Source organism: Tinamus guttatus, unplaced genomic scaffold (genome assembly GCF_059628265.1).
Source record: "Tinamus guttatus ecotype Peru unplaced genomic scaffold, ASM5962826v1 Tinamus_guttatus_pri_ptg000489l, whole genome shotgun sequence".
In the NCBI taxonomy this organism is placed as follows: Eukaryota; Metazoa; Chordata; class Aves; order Tinamiformes; family Tinamidae; genus Tinamus; species Tinamus guttatus.
The window spans coordinates 1,711,535-1,733,286 of NW_028289023.1; the positions used below are offsets into that span (position 1 = coordinate 1,711,535).

At 36.3% G+C, this 21,752-nt stretch overlaps 1 protein-coding gene across 2 annotated transcripts in view; it reads right to left on the minus strand.

Moving 5' to 3' along the window:
* The window catches only part of ORC5 (origin recognition complex subunit 5), a 59,266-nt gene extending 39,491 nt beyond the window's left edge, over positions 1–19,775 (minus strand). For both annotated transcript variants that reach the window (XM_010227995.2, XM_088533196.1), the window contains exons 1-9: positions 19,645–19,775; positions 18,008–18,100; positions 15,211–15,408; positions 11,958–12,032; positions 8,871–8,982; positions 8,401–8,531; positions 5,123–5,171; positions 4,492–4,582; positions 2,485–2,537 (exon numbers count right to left, since the gene is read on the minus strand). In XM_010227995.2, the coding sequence (XP_010226297.1) occupies positions 2,485–2,537; positions 4,492–4,582; positions 5,123–5,171; positions 8,401–8,531; positions 8,871–8,982; positions 11,958–12,032; positions 15,211–15,408; positions 18,008–18,100; positions 19,645–19,755 (913 nt within the window). In that variant the 5' untranslated portion in view covers positions 19,756–19,775. The remainder of the gene's footprint in view (positions 1–2,484; positions 2,538–4,491; positions 4,583–5,122; positions 5,172–8,400; positions 8,532–8,870; positions 8,983–11,957; positions 12,033–15,210; positions 15,409–18,007; positions 18,101–19,644) is intronic.
* Positions 19,776–21,752: the final 1,977 nt, after the last annotated feature.

Genomic DNA, 21,752 nt, shown 5'->3' on the forward strand with positions numbered 1-21,752 from the left:
GGTGTATTTAAATACCATTGCAAAGCCCTTCTCCAAGACCCGACCTGCAGGCTGCTCTAGCCTGTGCCAGACAGTTCAGCACACAAACCACAGAGGAGGAGGAACCACCACTGCTGCAGGATTTCTGAGCAGCACTTCAGCATCTCACCGTTTTTAAAGACTCTTATTTCCTACAGAAGTATTTTCAAAATGTTAATCGCATCCAGGCAATTTAATCTTCTACATGTATAGCCCGTAATTATTAAATTGTCCCATTTTACAAGCATATAAGAAACACAGTTTACTGAGTACCTTCCTTCTCTTTTCACTTTTACGTTATAGTTTTCCTTTTACATTTGACCCACTCTGATCACTGCAGTTGCTTCCTTTGCACAACTTATGCACAAGATTAGGATGAACAAGACATCTTATTTCATCAGTTGTGTAACTAGGGAGAACCCCAAAAGGTCTCTTTTGTGACAAGTTTTCACTTGAATTATTTTTTGTTCTGTGAAGTAGCAGCACTTTCATGCTTTAATTCACAAACATCAGCAAACAAAGATCAAGGTGTTAAACATTTTAAAGTTAAAACTAGACTCAGAGCCCTTAGTATGACAAGAAGCATCCTAGATGACAGTAACTGATAATTTCCTTTCAGATAGTCACAAAAGAACCTGCAGTTTGGGCTTTCATTTACAATCAAGAGGATGTTTGGTACTGCATGTTAATTACAAAATGCAATACCAAATATGCAATACCAAATTAAAGAGACTTACCTATGGATAATTTATCTTAATACAGAAATGCCTGTGGCTTTTCCTCCATTTTTTGATCTGCCAATATTAGCATTATGCATAGAACAATTGGTTTAATTACAATTAGTACCCTTATTGCAATGGCTTTTTAAGCACATTATGATGAAATGGTAAGAACATATTTTTTCCTACTGAATATAGCTAAAAAAACTAGAAAAAATATTTTGAATAAAATCTCTCTTTTGGTAGCTTTTAGCTACAGAAGTATTTCATGGTCATCTGGGTAGGGAGGGAGAGAATTTAATAAGAACACTTTGAATCAAACTCCTTTGGTCAACAGTGAAGAAGAAATACCAATTATAAAGCAAATATAGGATGCACACTCCAATGACTGCAATTATCTTAACAGACAGTTTTTAAAAAGGTGGTTATTTAATCTAATGAAGTTATTTATCATGGTAGATAATATGGAAAAAGTGTCCCCCAAATTAAAACCTGATTAACACCTGAGCTATGATTCAGTAATCCTTCCTACAGTGTAAATGAATGCTAACAGGCACAGTCCTCTGCAGAGCGTAAAATCCCCAAAGCTGTTCTGCTTTAAGGAAGGCACAGAAAGAGAATTCTTGCAATTTGGCCAATTCCAAGGAACAAGGACACACATCCCATGTTTAGGAATGTGCTAAGCCAGCAAGCTGCCTCCTTGGGGCAGGTGGCTGCAGAGCTGTGCGGCAGAAAAGGCTCTGGGGGAGCTGGTCAGCAGCGGCTGAGCCCGAGCCAGCAGGTGCCCAGGTGGCCACCTGGGAAGGCCGAGGGCCTCCTGGCCTGTGTCAGGAACAGTGTGGCCAGCAGGAGCAGGGCAGTGACCGTCCCCCTGCGCTCGGCGCTGGTGAGGCCGCCCCTCGAGCGCTGTGCTCAGTTTTGGGCTCCTGGCTACAAGGAGGACATGGAGGTGCTGGAGCGCGTCCAGAGAAGGGCAGCGAAGCTGGGGAAGGGGCTGGAGCAGAGACCTTCCGAGGAGCGGCCAAGGGAGCCGGGGTTATTTAGTCTGGAGAAGAGGAGGCTCTGGGGAGACCTTGTCTACCTGAAAGGAGGTTGTAGTGAGGCGGGGGTCGATTTCCTCTTCAGAATAACTGCGGACAGGACAAGAGGAAATGGCCTCAAGTTGTGCTGGGGGAGGTTCAGGTTAGACATTAGGAAGAATTTCTACATGGGAGGAGTGCTGAAGCACTGGAACAGGCTGCCCAGGGAAGTGGTGGAGTCACCATCCCCAGCAGTGCTCAAGAACCCTGTAGATGAGGCACTTAGGGACACAGATTAGCAGGCATGGGGGTGATGGGTTTACAGCTGGAATTGATAATCTTCAGGGTCTTTTCTAACCATAATCATTCTATGATCAGATTTATTACTACTTTCTCCACATTCAGGCAACATTCCTTACCCTTGAGAATTTTATATATACACACTTGAGTATTCTCACATGAGAATACTAATTTTATGGAAAGCTGATTTTGCCCACATTGCATTGTAAGAGACAACTCCCAGCGAATATGCTGGGAAAAGACAGTAGTGTCCTTTGGAGAAAGTAGTCTCAAAAAAATCTACTTTCCCTAGACAGAAATTCAATGCTAACAGGCAGTCTAGTTCGTATAGATTTCATTCACATATTATCAGAGTACAGCAAGCAAATCAATCTTTAAAGTACATATTTTACATTACAAGTCCATGCAGAGTTTGCTCTAGCTGATACCTTTCAGTTGCCCAGGATCTCCATCATCCTGCTGTAAACGTTCCCACTGCGAGCTGAAAGACAGATAACATAAGCATTTATGTGATGTCTATGCTATTCCTAGATAAAATTCTCTTTTAGTGCCAACTACCCAGTTAGTATCCATCTATTTTAACTTCATGGCACAGTGTACAATGCAGCTATTAAAATGATTAAAAATCTTAAGTCTTGCTATATTGTGCATAAAGTCTACACTTTCTTGAGACTTAAGCATATTTGAGGGAAATACTTCTATTTGTATATCCTAATATTAATATAATACAATATTGAATATTCCAGTAAATTATCAAATAGCATTCTTTTCCACCCAACCCTCCCCAGTAAGTAAGTATTCAATCTTTCAAGTTGCAAGAACAATGCAGAATTAGATTAAAAAACACTAATGTTTTTGAATTTTTATCTGACAATGTTACAATTATGTCATAATGAAATGTTGAAGTCTAAGTAAAAACCAAAATGTTTCCTCTTTGCTGTACACCTCTGGAGACATGAAAATAAGCATTTTTTCGGCAGAAAAAAAACTGCAAATAGTTTGGTGCTTCCCTAAACAGCTGGAAATAGTGCATTTTGAAGCTTCCAACAACATGGTTAGAAATGTCATCATTTTATTTCACCTATTCAAATTACATTCAGGGCTGGAGAAGGAAGAAGTCAACTTTTTTGTTAAAGCACTACTGATTTATGGAGATCTTCACGCACAGTCTCAGCTAAATCCCTCTGACTTACTTTTCATGTAATATATTTTTATCAGCCCTGACCCATAAGACTAATGAGAACTGACATAGCTTAATGATTGAGCAGCCAAATTATCAATGAACAAAGTTTTTATCCAATATCTTGCTTACAAGTAGAGAAGAAATTTCATTTTCAGCTCAGTTTCAGCAGCAGAAGAGCTGATAAAAAAGTTCTGTTGCCACACTTTATAACTGAGGAAACCCCCAGAGTAATTACAGTTATGTGGCCAGAAAAATTGATATAGTTGTTTTAATGCCTCAAGCATTTAAAACGTAGATCAACTCTTAGATTTTTATGAAGAAAGCTCAAATTTATAATATAAGAAAACAACTCATAAGTTGTTTTATAATGTACTGTATGTAACACCCTAATTAGAGTAGTTAATTACAGAATATAAAAAGTTACGAAGATCCTGAGTAAACTGTGTAATGATGATCAATACTTACTGTAAAGATGTGTTTAAAGCAAACAGAAAGACACTTCATTATAGAGTGATGGCTAACTCACTGGGAGGGAAATCAATTGTCTTTTTGAAAGGGTAACCCCTTTTCCAAGGAATTTAGCAAAGACTTTTACTACACTTCTAGCTTCAGTTACCAGAATATCCTATAGCTAAATGACATTCAAGGGGAAGAAATTATCATGTTTGTATAAAGATAGAGAAACTGAGTGCTAATGGACTGTCTCTACTTACATGGTGTAACATCAGAATCACAAATCTTAAAAATAGAATAGAAATTAAGCCTGAGTCCTTTATTACCATTTAGAAAAAGAAAACACAATCTTTTTTCCTAACACCCTGGCAAGATAAAAGTAAACAAAGAATCTAAAACTATACTAATAAGAAACTCAGCCCATTAGTAATTCAAAAGCAAACAGCGTTGTGTGTTTTCTCCATGTATTTTGAAGCTGCATTCCCACACTTAACGATTCCACACATGACGAAGCTGATCTGTCTGCATGACCTTTACTGAAGACAACCTCCTTCTGCTGATTTACTTATTTAGTAAAATATAGGCCTCGAATTGAGCTTTGCTCAAATATTTCCTTTCTAAGGAATTCTATTTGTACCACTATATGGCAACAAAGTAATGTGTTTAAAGAGCACAAGATATTGTCTTGCTAAAAAGAAACAGTCCCCATGAAACTTATTTGAGATTTTAAGTAAATGTTTAGGGAGGAACCCTGCTAAAGTTAAATAAATAAATAAATAAAAGGGGGGAGGAGGATTACCTGGATATTTCCCGGAGATAAACAGTCTGCATTGCCTTCTTCAAATGAGGTTCAATATTTTTCCAGAGTTTGCGGGTGTCACGTTCGCTTGCTGCACCAAGTCAGAATCAATTCTGTTAAACGCTTAATTTATGGAACACCAATTCTCCATCTTCAACATCTCAACATGCACAGGCAACAAATAATCAGCTCAACACCCTGACTCCGAAATGCCGCATTCCAGTGACCACCACCACCCATTTGCAGGCAACACCACCACGCGAGGATGTTCCTCTGCCTTTATTTGGAGACATTTTAGCAAAACCTCTGCCCTTGTTTTCTTCTCTCAGCCTGAACAGCAAAATACCTTGGTTTGTCAATTCCCAGAGGCACTGGTAGAGGAATGAGGAGGAAGTTTTACAAAGGAAAAGCAGATTTCACAGTATTTCCTTCTTGTTTCTATAAAACAGTATCAACAAAGGTATTGATCGGCACTGGGGCAAATGCTGCCTGCTGGGTGCAACTGGCAAAGCTCTCCCGTTGTGAGCACAGGAATGAGGTCAGCACAAAGCCCTGGGCTGCTGTCCAGAAACACTCTTACACTCAAATTAAGGACAATTACTTACCACTCTAATTAAGGACTATTACTTACCTTCTCCTCTGACCACAGGTTCGCAGTACTTGGAAAAATTCAGTGCTGCCTACAGAAAGTAAAAAGAACAAGATATTAAGAAGCTGCTATGCCTTTGATCTAGCTACAGAAAATAACATATAGCACAAATCTTCCTTTTGTAAAAGCAATGAATTATTTTTCAGTAAGTAATTATATTGCTTTGCTTCCAAACATTACACTGTGAAACAACACATCATTTCAGTGAATGCAAATCAAACAGCAGTAACCTATCATTAGATTACTTGGCTTTGGTCTCAGGAAAATTTGATGCTGTATTCAAAGGTTGTCTTTTTTTTTTAAATAGCATAATAATTAAACATCATAAATGGAATAAATATTTCAGTTTTTTTTTTTTTTTTTTTTTTTTTTTTTACTTCCTTCATCCGTTTTCAAACCAAACTTTCCAATCCAGAAGCAGTTCAGTGTATTCAAAGATAACTACAAACAGAAATAATAATAATTAAAAGAAAACTACTAACAAATTCTACATTCAAACAATCTGCTGTTGTCTCAGATAAAGCTGGGATTTTTGGTGAGGTTACAAATTAATTCAGACTTTTTCTCTGAAAATGAATAAACCAACAGGCTCAATAATACATAGAAGTGTAAAGTAACAATCTTCACAGTTTACTCTCCTTCTGTCCAGAGTACCACACTTTACAATCCTTCATGCTAGTATACAGCACTTAAGGCAGTAATTTCCAAATACAAATTTTATTATAATATATTTTGAAATTATATTATCATGTACAATAACATATAGTAGGCACTATAGGGCTATTCAGAGTTTACAGATACTGGTATTTGTCTATCATTACCTTATCCAGAACAGGTTTCTCATGGACCAAAAGAATTTAGATCCAATTCTACAAATCTTTTCATGTTTTAGTATTTCCCAAACACAAAACTAGTGTGCCTAAAGCTGATAGAATTATTTTGATATGCAGAGCAATTCAAGTACCTGTCTGCAAGGACTGTGTCCCTACTTAGTATTTCTCTCTCATCAGATTTGAGCAAGCCCACTTAAATATGAAGCTTGTGCAGCTAACAGCTAAGTTAAACTGAAGTTTAGGCATGAGTAGTTCTTTTTATTTTTGTATTTTTTCTGCTGGAAATGCAGTCAGAACATTCAGACTGTCTCACTGGTACTAATTTGTTCGAATGCTGAGGGAAGAACTTCCTTCCCTTCCTTCGATCTACAGCCCTCGCTGTGGAGGCAGCACCGGCAGCATCGCTACAGAAACCTTCAACCCCTAAGATCTATTTAAAGCAGCAAGATTCAGAAATTAACAGAAATAAGGAAAATGTCCTTGGGCGAATAGAAAGCAGAAATATTGCCAACATAAGCAGTCTGATGCTATTGTGTAACGCACAACCCAAAGTAAGTCTTGGGCATATCCAATGCACAGAACTTAGAAGTGACCTGAATATTATATAAAGACCCTACTTTTTGAGTCGGTCTTTTATGTGTAAGTTCTAACACTCACTGTGAATTAATTTGCATGGTTTATGTTGTTACTGATAAGAATTAAAAATCAAACTTAAGTTCAACACCAGTTATTCACAAATAGTATCAATTCTCCCACTTAATCATAGCTCAATACAAATATTCCCAAGAAAAAGAAAAATGTGAAATGCAATAGTATTCTGCAATTCTGTGCTGTAGCTATCAGGAGAGCAAGAGGCAGTCCCACCATTTTTATAGATTCAAAAGCTAATTAGACCTACAGAGGTCTGATTACAACATTCGTAGAAAGGGAAAGAGATAAAGATGCTATACACAAAACAGAAGTGCATGTACATAATGCTTAAAACAATGAAGTTGACACATAACTGAAATAAATATTAATTTAATGGAATCCTCATCTAACAAAATCATCCTGTCCTCCTTCCTGCCATACTTATCTTGGATTTGGTGAAGAAAATGTACTAACAAAAACAAAACTTTTCATATTTAAATATTAATTTATCATTCCTTTAGCTTAGTGGACTAGCCATAAGCCAACAGTTGCTTCAAACTTCTACCATTACTGCAAGTTCTTCCATCAAGACAAAGTTCCTGGTACCTAGTAAGTACATTTATTTAAACATTAATCTAATGAGGTAATAATTGGTAGTGTTACGCAACTTTTCATATGCAAAGGTCACATCAGGTAAAAATAATTAAGATTTTTTTCTTATTAGTTTGTTTGGTATTATATTTACCAAGTAAAATATGGTTATTTTTCTTTTTCAGAAAATATTCTATGTAGCTTTGTTTCCTCAGGCATGCTCAAATTTCAGGAACATTTGTCTTGCCCAGTTTATTCTTAATTCCAACAGAAATACCGTGAAGTGTTTCTGTGAGTCCTCACTTCTCTAAATCTTTGAATCAAATTAATATACTATGTTTCTTTGAAGCCATTTGACAAATCTGCTTTGTAGCAGCTTGAACACTTTAAGCCCTTTATAAGTCGCAAGTCAAGGGAGAAAATACACTATTAAATGATATAGAAAAAATGTTCCAAACCTTACATTAAATTTAAAGAACGTTGGGTAAAGTAACAAGGAAACACAAGGAAAAGTAGAAAGTTTGGACGTGTAATGGTTATCAGATACCACTTAAAGGAAGTTGTTCCTTCACATGGTGAGGGCGACTGTTCTGGGATTACACTGAACAGCCCAGGAAAGGATTACAACAAATTTATTTAGGGAGTACAGAAGGCCAGGCTAGCAAGACAGTATCACCAAGAACAAATTCACATAATACCTAATTACATCTAAAAAAGAATTTGAAAAACAGAGAAACACAGTGCTTAGGAGTAAACAGTAACTTTCTATGACTGAATGGCAAACAAAATATCATTAATCAAGTTTGTAAAGGAGTTGTTATTCGAAACCAGCTGCAGCAAAACCTCTACTGTATTTATCAGCAGAATATCAGCAGGCATTAAGCTTTTATCAAGCATACCTCCTTATCCCAATAAGTGAAAACAGGAAGCCTGATGCTCAGTTCAGAAAATCCCCAGGAGAAGTCCCAGGCTGAGCGGACCAAATGTGACACGTTGGCAGGACGGCGCTTGTTGCCTCCGACTGCACCAGCGCGCTCGGCGCTCCAGAACACCTGCACCCCTTAGTATGGCACAGGGCATTTGTAGGGGCACCGTGCTTGGATCCAACACACATCCTCTGTGTTTACATTCAACAACAAATCTACGTTCTTCAGAGTTTTGTACACAGAAAAACAAAACAAAACAATCTAAAGGAACATTTCTCACCAGATGCTGAAGTTCCTTGAGGTCCCTGCAGACCATGTAGAAGACACCGAGCAGAATATTTATGTATGCAGCATAGAAATCTGCAGAATATTCTGGAGGATGATTGTTAGACAGGATCTTCTGCAGGTGCCCTGTTTAGATACAATTAATTTTTGCTTATTTATAGCTAACTGAATAAACTGATCAAGTTCTACAATTAAAAGAAAAAAAAAAAAAAAACACGATAAAACCTATAATCCTCATTGAAAATAAACAAACCCCCCAAATCCTTTAAAAAGAACCAACACGTTACTTTAGGATGTTATGGCAAGTGGAAAGTTTGCAAGAACACAGAGTTATGTTCCAGCAGCTACTGTACATATCCAGTTCTGTAAAAGGCACAGAGGTTAAAATGAGAAAGCATTTGAATTGCGTTTAACAAAGTTTAAACATTATTCAACCTCCTAAAAGATTTAAAAAGTTATTTTTACCTATGCTGTAATCTGGAAAATATAAGGTCAATGGCTCAAAGCATCCAGTACTAGGGCGGAATAGCTCCCATACTATTTCACTGAGTAAGACAACTGTCACATTTCTGTCAGTCTACAAGGAAGGGAAAAAAAGGGAGAAGGGGAAGAGAGAAAAGGTGACCTTAGGTAACCGGAATGGTAAAATAATAAGAAATTTTTTCCCCCACCCCAAGAAAACCATAAAATTTAGAGTTTAAAACAAATTGTTAGTACAGTAATAAGGTTTCAGCTGGTCTAATCAAGCTCATACACTTATAATTTTTATAATTACCTGAAATTTCCCTGCATCTCTTGCCATTTCACTGTCATTTTAGCTGCTTGGGACGATAAAGCTCTGCTACTAGACAACAGCAGTGGCTTCTAACCTTGCACCCAAAATTAAGACAGTATTTTGCTTTGGTAACCCAGATTTTTTGCTTTGTAAACCCAGGTTTACAGCAAAGCTCTCAGGAGGATTTAAAAAGGCAAAGAAAAGTCAGTGTGTTCTGAAACACCACTAAGTCCTACTTTATTTTAGAAGCCAGTTGGGTTTAAAAGTAAAAACAAACAGGAAAAACCCACAGGCACAATATTGTGCAGTTTTTACCAACTGTTTTGCTATTTGCTCGTGCATACCAGCATATTCATTTTTAAGAAGTTATTACCAAGAACATACTGGCCCAGAGTATGTTGTTCCGTATGTTCCATATGAAAAAAAATCCCTTCAATAGATGAGCATTAAAATAAAAAGATGTGTTCAAATGTTCTTCAAGAAAGAAATTTCAAAAGAATTTAAGCAGCTCGTAACAAAAAAAAAATAACCCAATGGAGCCAGTTTTCAAAATACCAAAGAAATACAAAATTTTAAAATTCAAGGTAGAAAATATGTGTAACACGAACTCAAAAGAAAGAGTTGGAGAGAGGAAAAAAAAAAAAAGGTGTTACTTTTCAACTGCAGCGATCTATAAAAACAAACAGCCATGAATTTACACGAGGTAAATGTGCCACCTAGAAAGCAGATAAATTTTCTTCTCAGTGAGTAGGAACAGTTGATTTTAGAAAACTGCCCTTCTTCCCTCATTCCATATCACATATCTCCAACGTCGGTTTCTGTGAGTTCTGAAAATAGCGAAGTCTATAGTTTAAATTCCTAGTCAGAACATGTCAGAAATCTTAATGACTTTACTGATTGATATATTATTATATTTCTAAAGATGAGGTGTGAACCACCTCAACAGAGAATACTCCTCTTTTTGTGAAATTTGGGGAAAAAAGTCTTGTATCTAGCTTAGCCACTTCTTCTCAAAATACCACCACCCATATTCTTTACTGCTTAACTTACTCTGTTTTAATGCAATTTCTTTTTGTCAAAAGAAATTTTTTTCTGGAGATTTTTTTTGATCGTGATCCTATACCAAGCTTCCTAAAATTTTAGCTGAGAAAATGACTAAGGTACATTCAGTTCAACTCCTGATATATCTTCCAGTATGAACCAACTACCTCCTACCACAGTCCTCACAGGAGTCAAGTGTCTTATGACCCATTTTAATAGATGAACCCATCACTTCCACAAAATCTTCTACCAGTAACGAAATTTTCTCTTCTGAGCATGTGAAAAGTGAAGCAGTAGTGATGCTTCCACACCCTCCATTTCTAAGCAACTTCACCTGCATGACAGTTTAAAACACTTCAGTCCAGAATCCACATCTTATGTGTCTGGACTCGCAGCAGTTTAGAAAGAGACTAACTTATTTAGAAGGGAATTTTGAACTTGAGGGTGCTTTAGGATGTGTAATTCTTAGGCCATGCTCTTTTAGTCCTTGAACAGCAATCCTAATCCCAAGATTTCTGCCTTTGATCTCCGTCAGACAAGTTGTTACTGGTTTGGGTGTACCAACCTCCAGAACACGGGCAGAACAGCTAAAAACGACCAGAAATTGCATCATTTGACAGCATTAAAGACACAGCTGTGAATCAGCCTGCATTCTATAAATGGTGAAATTAGTGAAACCAATGGAGAAACAAACATCACCAGAAATCCAAGAGAATACCTTTCAGAAATCTTGAGATAACACAAGATAACAAATGTAATATCCTCTTTTTAGATGCTCAGATATTTCAAAGTATCACCAGCTCCCAGTTTTGCTTTCAATCTGCTTTCAAAGAATACACCGTTTGTTCTTTCCCCTGAGCACACAGAGGAAAGCATAGATGACACTCAAAATGAGGAAAGAATATAGTGTTTTACTCCAGTCAGAAATGCACTATATTGCAATCACAATGCAAGTGCAAAAACTGTCTGCCCTGATAAAGCACATTCTGAGCTGCAGGCCCAGCAGCAACCAAAGAGCTGGTGATGCACTGATGGCCAGGAAGGCCATCACATGGATTTCTGAAGTTTCACATGGGAGAAATTGGAGGAAAACAGATGTCTTCTGAATTGCAAATTCATGCTACCACTGCTGAACTCACTGAATTTGGATCGAGCTCCCTGAATCAGCAGCTGACTCAGAAATGGACTATAGACTCCCACACAAACATCTGACAGACTCTGAAAAGGCTTATCTCTCTTTCTCTTTTTTTTTTTTTTGATGCCAAGCCAAGAGGAGCTCGGTTGAAGCTTCTCATTATAGATTATAGTCCTCCTGAGACTTATCTTTGAGGAGTTTAGGCAATGATTATAAAATTTTAATCAAGAGCAGAAGAATTTCATATCCCTCTTAAAATCAAAAATATTCTATAAAATACAGCTATGTATCTGAAACATTCACAAAGAACATAGGGGACAGCAGACATTGTAAAACAAAATTAACATTAAATGTAGTGTTTAAATTTGAGATAGTATTAGAATCATCTGCCAGTGGTCAAATTCTATTTTGTTTTCTAGTTTAGACCATTCTCCTGAAAGTTGATTCTGTAGCGGGGTGGGGAGGGGTGGGGGGGAAAGATGCTCCACAACCTTTTTTTGCTTTAAAGAATTACTTTTCATTATCAGTATGCCTAGCTGGACAGATGCAGTATGCTAATTTACTTTCAATATGTAGGAAACACACATTTTCAAATACTTACCAATTCCTGAAGCCTAAGAAATGCTGGCAGGATGTTTGCCTCCATTTCCCTTAGTTGCTCTGCTCTATCCAGTACCTTTAAGCAAAAAATAGAAAAATAAAAAATAAACAAAAAACCTAATTATATAGACAGTGTTAATCTGTAACTTTATATGCGCTTGAACTTTGAGCTGCTAGAACAGTAAGGGAACTGTAAGAGAGCCCCCTTTTTCCACAGTGAATTTTTTTTCAAAAATAAATAGGAGTTGCCACTTAATATCTTCTATTTTCCCAGCTGTTATCTGGAATACATAAAGTTGAAATTTATTTTAGGATAAATTTTTCTTGCCATAGTGTGCAGAATTTTAGAGTCTACATGAAAAAAAAAATAAAACAAAGAAAAACCATATCCTAATGGTTATCCTTCCAGTAAAAACAATCTTATTCTAAGAAGACTTAAAATCTTTGAAAAAAGACAATAAAAAACATATGCTTTTCATGTTTCATTTACCCCAATATAAAACTGAATTTTGAAACTCATTACTTCTTTAGGATTATTGCTGTTGAAAGGAATGCTACAGATCCTTAGGAGATTATATTTTAGAATTCCTCCCCATACTGCAGTATTAAGACATCTATCATTTCTACTGCCCCTGCTCAGAAAGAGTATTATGTGGACAACTAACAAATATTTTATAAAAAGACTACTTCAAAATTGTACAGGAAGAAACGTAATGCAACCGTATGTCTGTAATCAGAGCTCATATGTCTCGGAACTTCCTTTAGTACCCCAGAAAAACATCTATGATCTTATATAAACATTTGTGTTTGATTCATATGATAACTGACTTCATAGATGAAGACAACAAAGTTACTGAATTGCTATAACCAAAACTGATTGCAAATAGGGTTTCCATATTTTGTTAATAAAATACTGGTTATTAGACTCGGTAAGATTTAATTAATGAACATAATGTTCTTGATTTAAGAAGATTTTTTTTCTCAGTTAAGTGGGAAACATGAGTGCATGCTCTTTTGTTGAAGATTGCAAGCACTTGGCAGAAACAGTCTATTCAATGGCCTAAAAATGCACCCTTGCTTCGTTCTTTAGTTTTACTAAAGATTTGCTATGCTTTAGTTGTTATAAAAATCTTCACATTCTACAACTGAACTGCTAATTGCATTAAAAAGAGCATGTTTACACTTGGGTAAAGCGCTCAGTAGTCCAAACATAAGAAGGAACCCAAGTCGCATCTGCTCCAGCTTTTCACATAGTTAGAATTAAAAAAATCTGGTAATCAGAAGCTTTCAGGACCAAAGCTTGGTTAAGAGAAACATTCAGAATGCTTTGCTTGAGAGCAAACATTTATCTTTATTTACTCTGAATTAGTTGGGCTGAAATATTATATTATTTGATACCAAAATGAAATAGAATAAATTAACTTGGCCAGTTTATGTTACCAGCATGCAGTTTGTCCATCAGTCTCAATTTACATCACTCTGTTATAAATCCAGATGACACAGGTTAATACACATAAATTGATTTCCCCTGTTCATGTCTGTTCCCATGCAGAAAAAAAGTGAAATACTAATTAAATACTTTGTTCTTCTGATTTAGCAACTATTTACCTAATACAGTTGAACCTTTCAAGGTATTTCATGCCTTACTTTCTGTATTTAGTGTTCAAGAGCTTTCTAGTTTTCTGAATGATGGTATTTTTAGTGTAACATGAAGCATTCTTTTCTCATCTAAAGCATTTATTTTTAATTCAGATATTAATCTAAATATAAAACCTCATTTAATAACGAATTTTGTGAAATTCGCTACACTTATAATGACAAACACCATTCTTGTGACATTGTTGAAAGATACAGTATCATTTTCATGATCATAAATGAAAATGAATCATCTATGAATAATTTCTCATATGCTGTATCATTGCTTTTTTCCTTATTTAACTTTTAAAGAGTAAACCAGATTTATTAACTTTATAAACTATAAAAAATTACGAGATTACTACTGTTTCCATTAATAATATGAAGTTACTTTACTCAGTATTTTAAATGAATGTAAAAAACATGCAACTATAACCACTGAAACAGAACAAAGAATTTTCAAAATAAATTCTGAACTTCTTGTTTGACTACAAAAAAAGCAAATCAATATGCTCAATTCCTGTGATAAATACAGTAAGTGAATACTCAGCATCATTAAGCCTTTCATCTTGAATCACTTTCAATTTTAGCCAAAGAAAAAAAAATTGGTCTCTTAACAAATCCTTCATTCTTAATGGATTATTCAGTCTGCATATTTTGTTGGTTCACTTTCAGATATATCCCTGCTGCATATATCATTGCATATCACTGTTACTATGGAGGTCAAGTTTTAGAGAAAAAATAGCAGATCTTATTCAATCAAGTGATAGAGCTAGAAAAAAAAGAAAGCTTTGAAGAGTTATTTTTTCAAATATCTTGTGTATCTGTAATTTGTTTCTATCTTTATCTGTGGTGCAACAAAAGCTGTTACTATTGCTTGCAAATTTCGATTCCCTGACGTATTGTAACAGAAGAAAATATATTATTATCTTAGCACTACACTGATTCAATCACTCTTTTGTTCTGAATTTGGGTATGTTTTCTGTGGACAGCCTGTTTCTTTCAGTTTAGTATGTCAACAAATCAATTTTTGTCATTGCTCTCCTTTCTTCCTCTCTCTGCTCAAAAACCTCAGTTCTTGTTGCTGAGGCTACAAGTGTAGTTGAAGACGTAAGACTTGAGCAGGACTAGAAATCATGCGTTTTGCTTCCTCGACATGACTTCCAACTTGTATCTATTCTACTCAATCTATTCTTGTCACCTGTCTGCTACACGCTTAACTTTCTCCCTTCTTCCCCTCCTTTTTTTTTTCTTTAAATCTTCTTTGCAAAGAAGCAGAATAGCATGATTTGCCACCTAATTGTCAAACAAACAGAGGCTTCTCTGGGTTTAAAAATTTATAATATTATCATTGATGTATATTCAGTATCATTTATGGCAGTTATAGCAGTTGTCTAGTATTTGCATATAAGAATATAAACAGAACAGAAGAATACAGAACTACATCTAAACCAAGTAAACCAAATGAAAGGCTCTAATTAGCATGAACTGGTTGTGCATAAAGCCCAAGGAGATATTTTATGAAAACTGATAGATTATGCATAATTTCACACATAAATTATTGATAATACACTCTCTTAAACAGAATGAAACTGGAACACAAAAATTAAATTACTTACAATGTATACTGTTTGATCCTGAAGATCTTGACTAGTAACAGCTTGTTTAAAGAGACGCACAAAGTCATTGAAAGTATCACAAAGCACACGAGAAGCTGGTGTTGACTCAGAAGAGCAGTTCTGCAACTGGATGAGAATTTCTTCTAAAAGAAGTCTTGAAGTAAAGTGTTCCACACAGTTCACAAACACATGAGGAAGCTGAAGAGAAACAAGAACAAGACAAGAAACAAGATACAACCTAATTTGGCTCTTTCAGTACATATATAGTCCAAAATCAAAAGCTAAGGTTTTGCTTCCACATGATACACTGAAAGAAAGCCACATCCCACCAGCAGAATATAAACTGAATCAGCCAAGAGACTGATTACTTATGTATCTAGTCAAAATATTACATAACACAAAGCTCAAAAGAACAGATCTGATAAAACCTAATATGAAACATGAAGTGTATTTTTTGATTAAAAATTCCTCAGTGCAGTACAATGAAAAAAAAAACAAGAACATCTTGATCAAAGTAAATCTAGACAATCACAACACATTGAAGTTTCCGAATACAATCCATTAAAAATTACATTATATTCCATTATACATTCCAAATACACTGTATTCCACTACCTGTATAACAAGGACTTCTCAAACTTCCACTAGTAAGTAGACTAGCACTGCAACTAAAAGCTTAAGTTCTTTGCCCTATAAATTGAAAACACCAAGGACAACAAAATAGTACAAGTATCCAAACCTTCATACAGGAGAAAAAAAAAGTATTTTTTTTTAATTTTCCAGCAATTATATTTAAAAATAGCTTATTTGCTTAACCCTTTGGTAAGGCATATGTTCTTTTTGATACTAAACATTAAAACCTCTGGAAAGCTTTGATCACTATTATACACCTATATTATTTGCAAAATCAAACTTCAGGTACTTAAAATGCAATATATGGCATACGCTTAAAAGCGGATTCCTCAGCCCATTAGGTAGGAGACACTTGTACTTGGCTGGCAATAAAAAGTTCTGAAGAAAAAAAATGCTGCTTAGATCCTATTCCTTTCTGGGGCTTGAATGCCTGTTTGGATGTTTTATAACTGGGTGCACAATGGACTGGTGCATGAAAAGCCATGTGACCATCCCACCTTTCTCCTTCCACAGATTTTTTAATGGAAAGGACATGATCACCATGTTTTCCATAAAATCCTGTCCCACAAACATGCAATAAGCCCCCCAAAAGCCTAAAGCATCAGGACTATCAGAATATATCTGAACTTGCAGATTTCACTGCTGTGGTTTAGGCATGAGGCCAGGCATTTAGGTCCTTAAAGCATTTTGCTATCAAAAGCATAGGCACTGATGCGTTTGGATCCAAATTTTATGACACTCTTCAGCTTCGGAGGAATTTAAACCCTGCTTCATGAAATATTCAAACAAAGGGTAAAACTAATAACAACATATGCACTTACTAACTGGAGAGAGAAAAAAAAAAAAAAAAAACAGGCCACAAAGGAGGCAAGAAAGGGCTAGAAAGTGATATACTCACTTTCTGGTACCATGTAACTATAATACTACCTACAAATTTATTCAAGACATTCAATAGTTCAAAACCGTTTGTTTTTTAATGAAATAAAAATAGTTAGAATAGTCTGTGGCAGTCTGTCTCCTCACTTTCAAACTTGTTTTCAACATCAAGCTGTACTTGAGGATGTAGACTTAAAACATACAGAACCCTTACTACCAAAGATTCTGAAAATATAATACATAAAAGATTTATCAGTATTTTGCCATTGAGAAATGATTTATTAAGTAAAATAAATATCATGTATTGCTTTGGAATTGCATCAGCTGTTTCTAGGCAAGGTTACTTCAAGATTTTCAAGACTTCCTGAATTTTTTCTTTCTTCAAAGCAAGAAGGATTCCCATCTGCTTTTACAAGGGAGCTGAATGGAACTAGCCAAATATGCAGAAATAAAGACACTAGCAGTATCAATAAGAATCACAGTTGTCTGGTATTCAGCCAGTGATTTTCACCATTGCATAAACTCAATTTTCTTTAAATTTGAGCAAACATGTCAAATTGTATGTTTGTTTGCTTTTAATATTTAACCTAGAGTGCACACTTCTAAATTAGCATTTAAATAAATCATACACATCTAATGTAATATAATTCAGCTTGTTAACACAGAACAAATACAAACAAAATTGCACTATTGCAAAGTCATCTCACCTTCTTTCATAACTTCTCCTGCACTTGGCTACTACCATTCATCAGGCTAAGAACAGATTGGTAGGTTGAATGTCTCTTATTCTTCAAAGAACGTTGCAAAATGAGTTCCCTGAACAATACTGGCACTTCTAGACATCACAACAATTACATGTGCAAAACTTACATGGGTATTTTTTATATACAGAGTAAATTCAAAGGAGAATTAAAAGATTCAAAAATTGTACCAAAAAATCAAATTAGAATTATCAATAAAATACTTGCCGCTGACAGCTTTTTCAGGATCACTCCTCCTCAGAGAGCAGAACCAAAGCTGGCAGCTTTTCAGCTTTTTATTATTTTATTTAATTTTATTTGAATTTTATTGTATATTATCTCATACCACCCTAAGTGTACTAACGAGAATAAAGTCTGATGTGTCCAGCAGACAGCAAATGGAACAGATTTTAAAACAAAATGGCAGAAATAAAGGGGAAACAAACAAATCACTTTTTTAAAAGGAAAAGCCAGTTTAGACATTATATTTTATTACATATTGCTTCCAAATAAATGTTAAATTCACTACCCCATGTGAACATTCTTACCTGTAATGTGTTCAGAAGAGTTTGCATCACATACGTCTTCCCACTAGATGTATGTCCATAGATAAAAATGGATGGAAATGTAAACTGTTGACGCTACAAAAATAATACAAAATAGTGGCTGTTTTACTACTACTCCTTTTTATTATTATTATTATTATTTAACAGATAAAGGATTTGCCAATAAAGCTTTCCTCTAAAAGCAACATTATCTTTTACACTGAGGCATTAAGTATAAAATGTCAATTAAGGCACAACATAAAAGCTACCACCTTGACTCCGTAATTGTCAAAATGCAAGGAGAGCATCTCCAATGAACCAAGCGTTCCATAAAGCTACTAGTGAAACTTCCACAACAGGATGAAATTGTTTTTTATGTTTAGGAAAAAAAAAGAAAAAAAAAAGTGTGTGAGAAAGAAAAACCGTGCTTTTTATTCAAAACAATTAACTAACTGAAACAATACCTTACCCTAGCAAGGACAAGCTTGTTGCTTTAAATCACCCTAATCTCTGCAAATGCTACAAACTGCTTTCCTTTCCATTAGCATCAAGTAAAATATAATTAAATGATTTGGTAGAAAGAGAGGGAAAAAAAGTTTGCTCTTTGCCAATAAGACAATAGTTTATATAAGACCTCTATCTGTTAATGGTACTGATACTGTATATTTTATGCCAATTTTACAACAAAAGGACCTTAAAATTAGAAGATCAGGTTGAATAATTTGCTACATTATCCCCTTAATTTCATTCTGAATGTGCATTTACTTCTGTGTCACTTCTTATGTCTAGAAGTCTTGAACACTGACTTAAAAAATAGTGTAAAAATAAGTGGGGCAAACATTACTTTTGAAGAACAGTGATACTCAATTCATCTACGATGAGAGCACTCTCTGGTGAGAAATACGATTCCCTGTCCTATATATTTAACAGGAATATAAGTATCTGCATTTTATTTTTTTAAAGAAGGCTTACTACAACTATGTTTGCAACCAATACATCAAATTACCGTATTTAAGTTTTACATAATAATTACTACGTAGCCAGAAAAAGACATAAATTTCTATTTTGCTAATTGAACTACATGAATGCATCAACTGCTTTTGAGTAGTTGCAATAAAAACCTCCACCACTTTTTTACTGTAGCTTTGCCAAGTAGTAACAGAATCAATTAACTACTCAGCTATTTCAAAGAAACAACTTATGGCCAGCAACTGAACTACTGAGAATCATGTGCTTACAACTGGACACGCAGATACTAAATTGACAAGTAAACCACAATTTCTACACTGCCATCAAAAAAAAAAAAAATACTCCAACTTTTTTAGGTAGGAGAAAGACAGACTTACTGCCTGGTACTACCATTAAGCTGCTAAGAATTATTGTCAAAGACAGGGCAAAATCATGAGGAAACAGCACTTCAGAGCCAGCAGGGCACAAGCAGCTGTAAGGCTGCCTGGTACCTTCCAGCTGTGAAAGAGCTTTCAACCTTTGAACTTGACAAAATCCTCTGGGCAAACACCAATATTAGAGGCAGACACAATACAATCATAACGACCTCTTCAAACTTCTCAGTTTCTGTTCTCCTCTCTAAAAAAACAAAGTCTGTGTTCTACTAAAATATACAATAAAGAAAGCACTACCTCTCCAAATATTGAGAGCAACATAGACACTTGGGATTCACGACAAGGCACCAAGCTTTCCAAGCGAAGCAGCGTGGCTGCTGGATATGCTGGATGTTCCAGATTGGGCATTTTGACTGACGCTCCTGTAGTTAGTCCCCTAAACACGCATGTCACTTTTGAGGTGCAGGAACAAAATAAAACTAACAAAACAATCTGGAAAATAAAATGTTTTAATTACCATTTACTAGCATATACATAAAGGAAGAAAACAAAGAACTGACAAAAAACCTAACCTGACATTCTAGCTGAAGGTGATCATAAAAATATGCTAGATTTAGAGGCTTCATCAAATTAGACTTTACAAATAATTATATAGACATTTCCATACTAGTGAAAATATGAAAGTTTGGGTTGTTCAATGAAGTATGTCAGAAGACAGGTACGTCTGCAAGTTATCAGGCTGTAAACACACGCATTTACAACCAAATGTAGCTGAATACCACATAAGAAATGATCAATTAAGCAAAAGGAGATCGGAGATAGTAGGAAAAACATGGAACTTTGTGAAGAAGCGAGCAGTACTGGTTTGCACTGATAAGGGAGCTCCCAAACAAGGAGGCTCATAAATCAACCCCCCAGAACTTGTTCTGGGCCAACTCTCTATTAAATATTTCCATACATACCTCTGGGAAAATACTTTTTTTCTTCTATTTTTACACTTTTCTTTGAGTGCTTTCTGAAGTAAAAATTGGGGTTGTGTAATCATTAATACAAAAACAAGTGGAATTCATAAGAGGAAAATGGATACTGTTAAAACCACAAGTAACGGCAATTCAAATCACACATATTTGTAATCTTGTGCATCATATCAAACAGAACAAGCCCTACAGCTAAATACTGACAACATACAAGGCTGAAGCGACCTGAAAACCAGACAAGGCAGACAGTAAACCCCCGAAGTGGGAGACCACGGTGGCAGAGGGGGCACTTCGGGAGCGGCTGGAGCAGGTGCGTGGATGGTGGCGGATAAGGGGACCCTTGTCTCGCTCGCTGACCTCTCCAGAGCGTAACTCTGGACCCTGAAATCACCCGCAGGCCCCTCGAGACACCTGGGCTCGTCTCGGGACGCCTCCCCCACGCCAAGCAGCAACGCTGCTCGTCAGAGATACCCACTCGCCCCGCGGGTGGGCAGCCCCGCACACGCCCGGCCCGGCCCGGCCCGAACCGGGCCGATCCGAACCGACTCCGCTCCCCCCAGCGCGGCTCCTCGCGGCCCCCGGCACCCACCCGGGCTCTCCACGCGCCAGCTCCCGCGCCCGCTCCTGCGCATGCGCACAACGCACCTGGCGCCCCGCCTTCCCCGCTAGTGCGCAGGCGTCTGCGGCGCGCGCATGCGCCGTGAAGGAGTCGAAGCCGCTGCCCGGAGCGTCTCCGAGGGCGGGGAGGAAAGGGCGGGAAAGGCCGGCGGGGAGTTGAGGGGGGCGCGGGCACAGGGCGGGCTCGGGTCTGCCGTGTCCCGGCGCTGGGAATAGGCAGCTTTACATATTTATGTGTTTATACGTAAATATATAGAGACGAAATTAGTTAAAAACAAATTTAAATAAATAAAAATAAATTAATAAATGTGCAACGTATATATGTGCATGCATGATCAAATAGCTTGGCCTGAATAGAGTTTCACACCTATAGATGCATGGAAAGAGGGAAATAAAAGCAGAAAAAGAAATACTGATTCATTTTCATGTATACTAATTTATGTGCAATTCTTGTTTTAAAAATGGTGTATTTATCACAGTTTTGCCAAAGCATGATCTGTAGTGATTTTCAATGTTATTATGTTTGCATATATGCAGGCAGAATCTATAGTAACTCTGTCCACTTGCTAAAATGTGCTTGTTAGTTTTTTTTTTTTTTTTTTTTTTTTTGCTGGCTCTTGAAGACATGGGACGTGTGAGGTCAGATTGATATGTGTAGAGTTGTGTCATATTTCAGAAAAACAAACACAATGCCCCCAAAACAAAACAAATGAAAAAATCTGAGAAAGTCCACATTTTGGCAGTCTTGCAGGAGTTAAAATTAAGTGTTTTGGATTCAGTTTTTAATGATGTCCAATATTTGCATCCTCT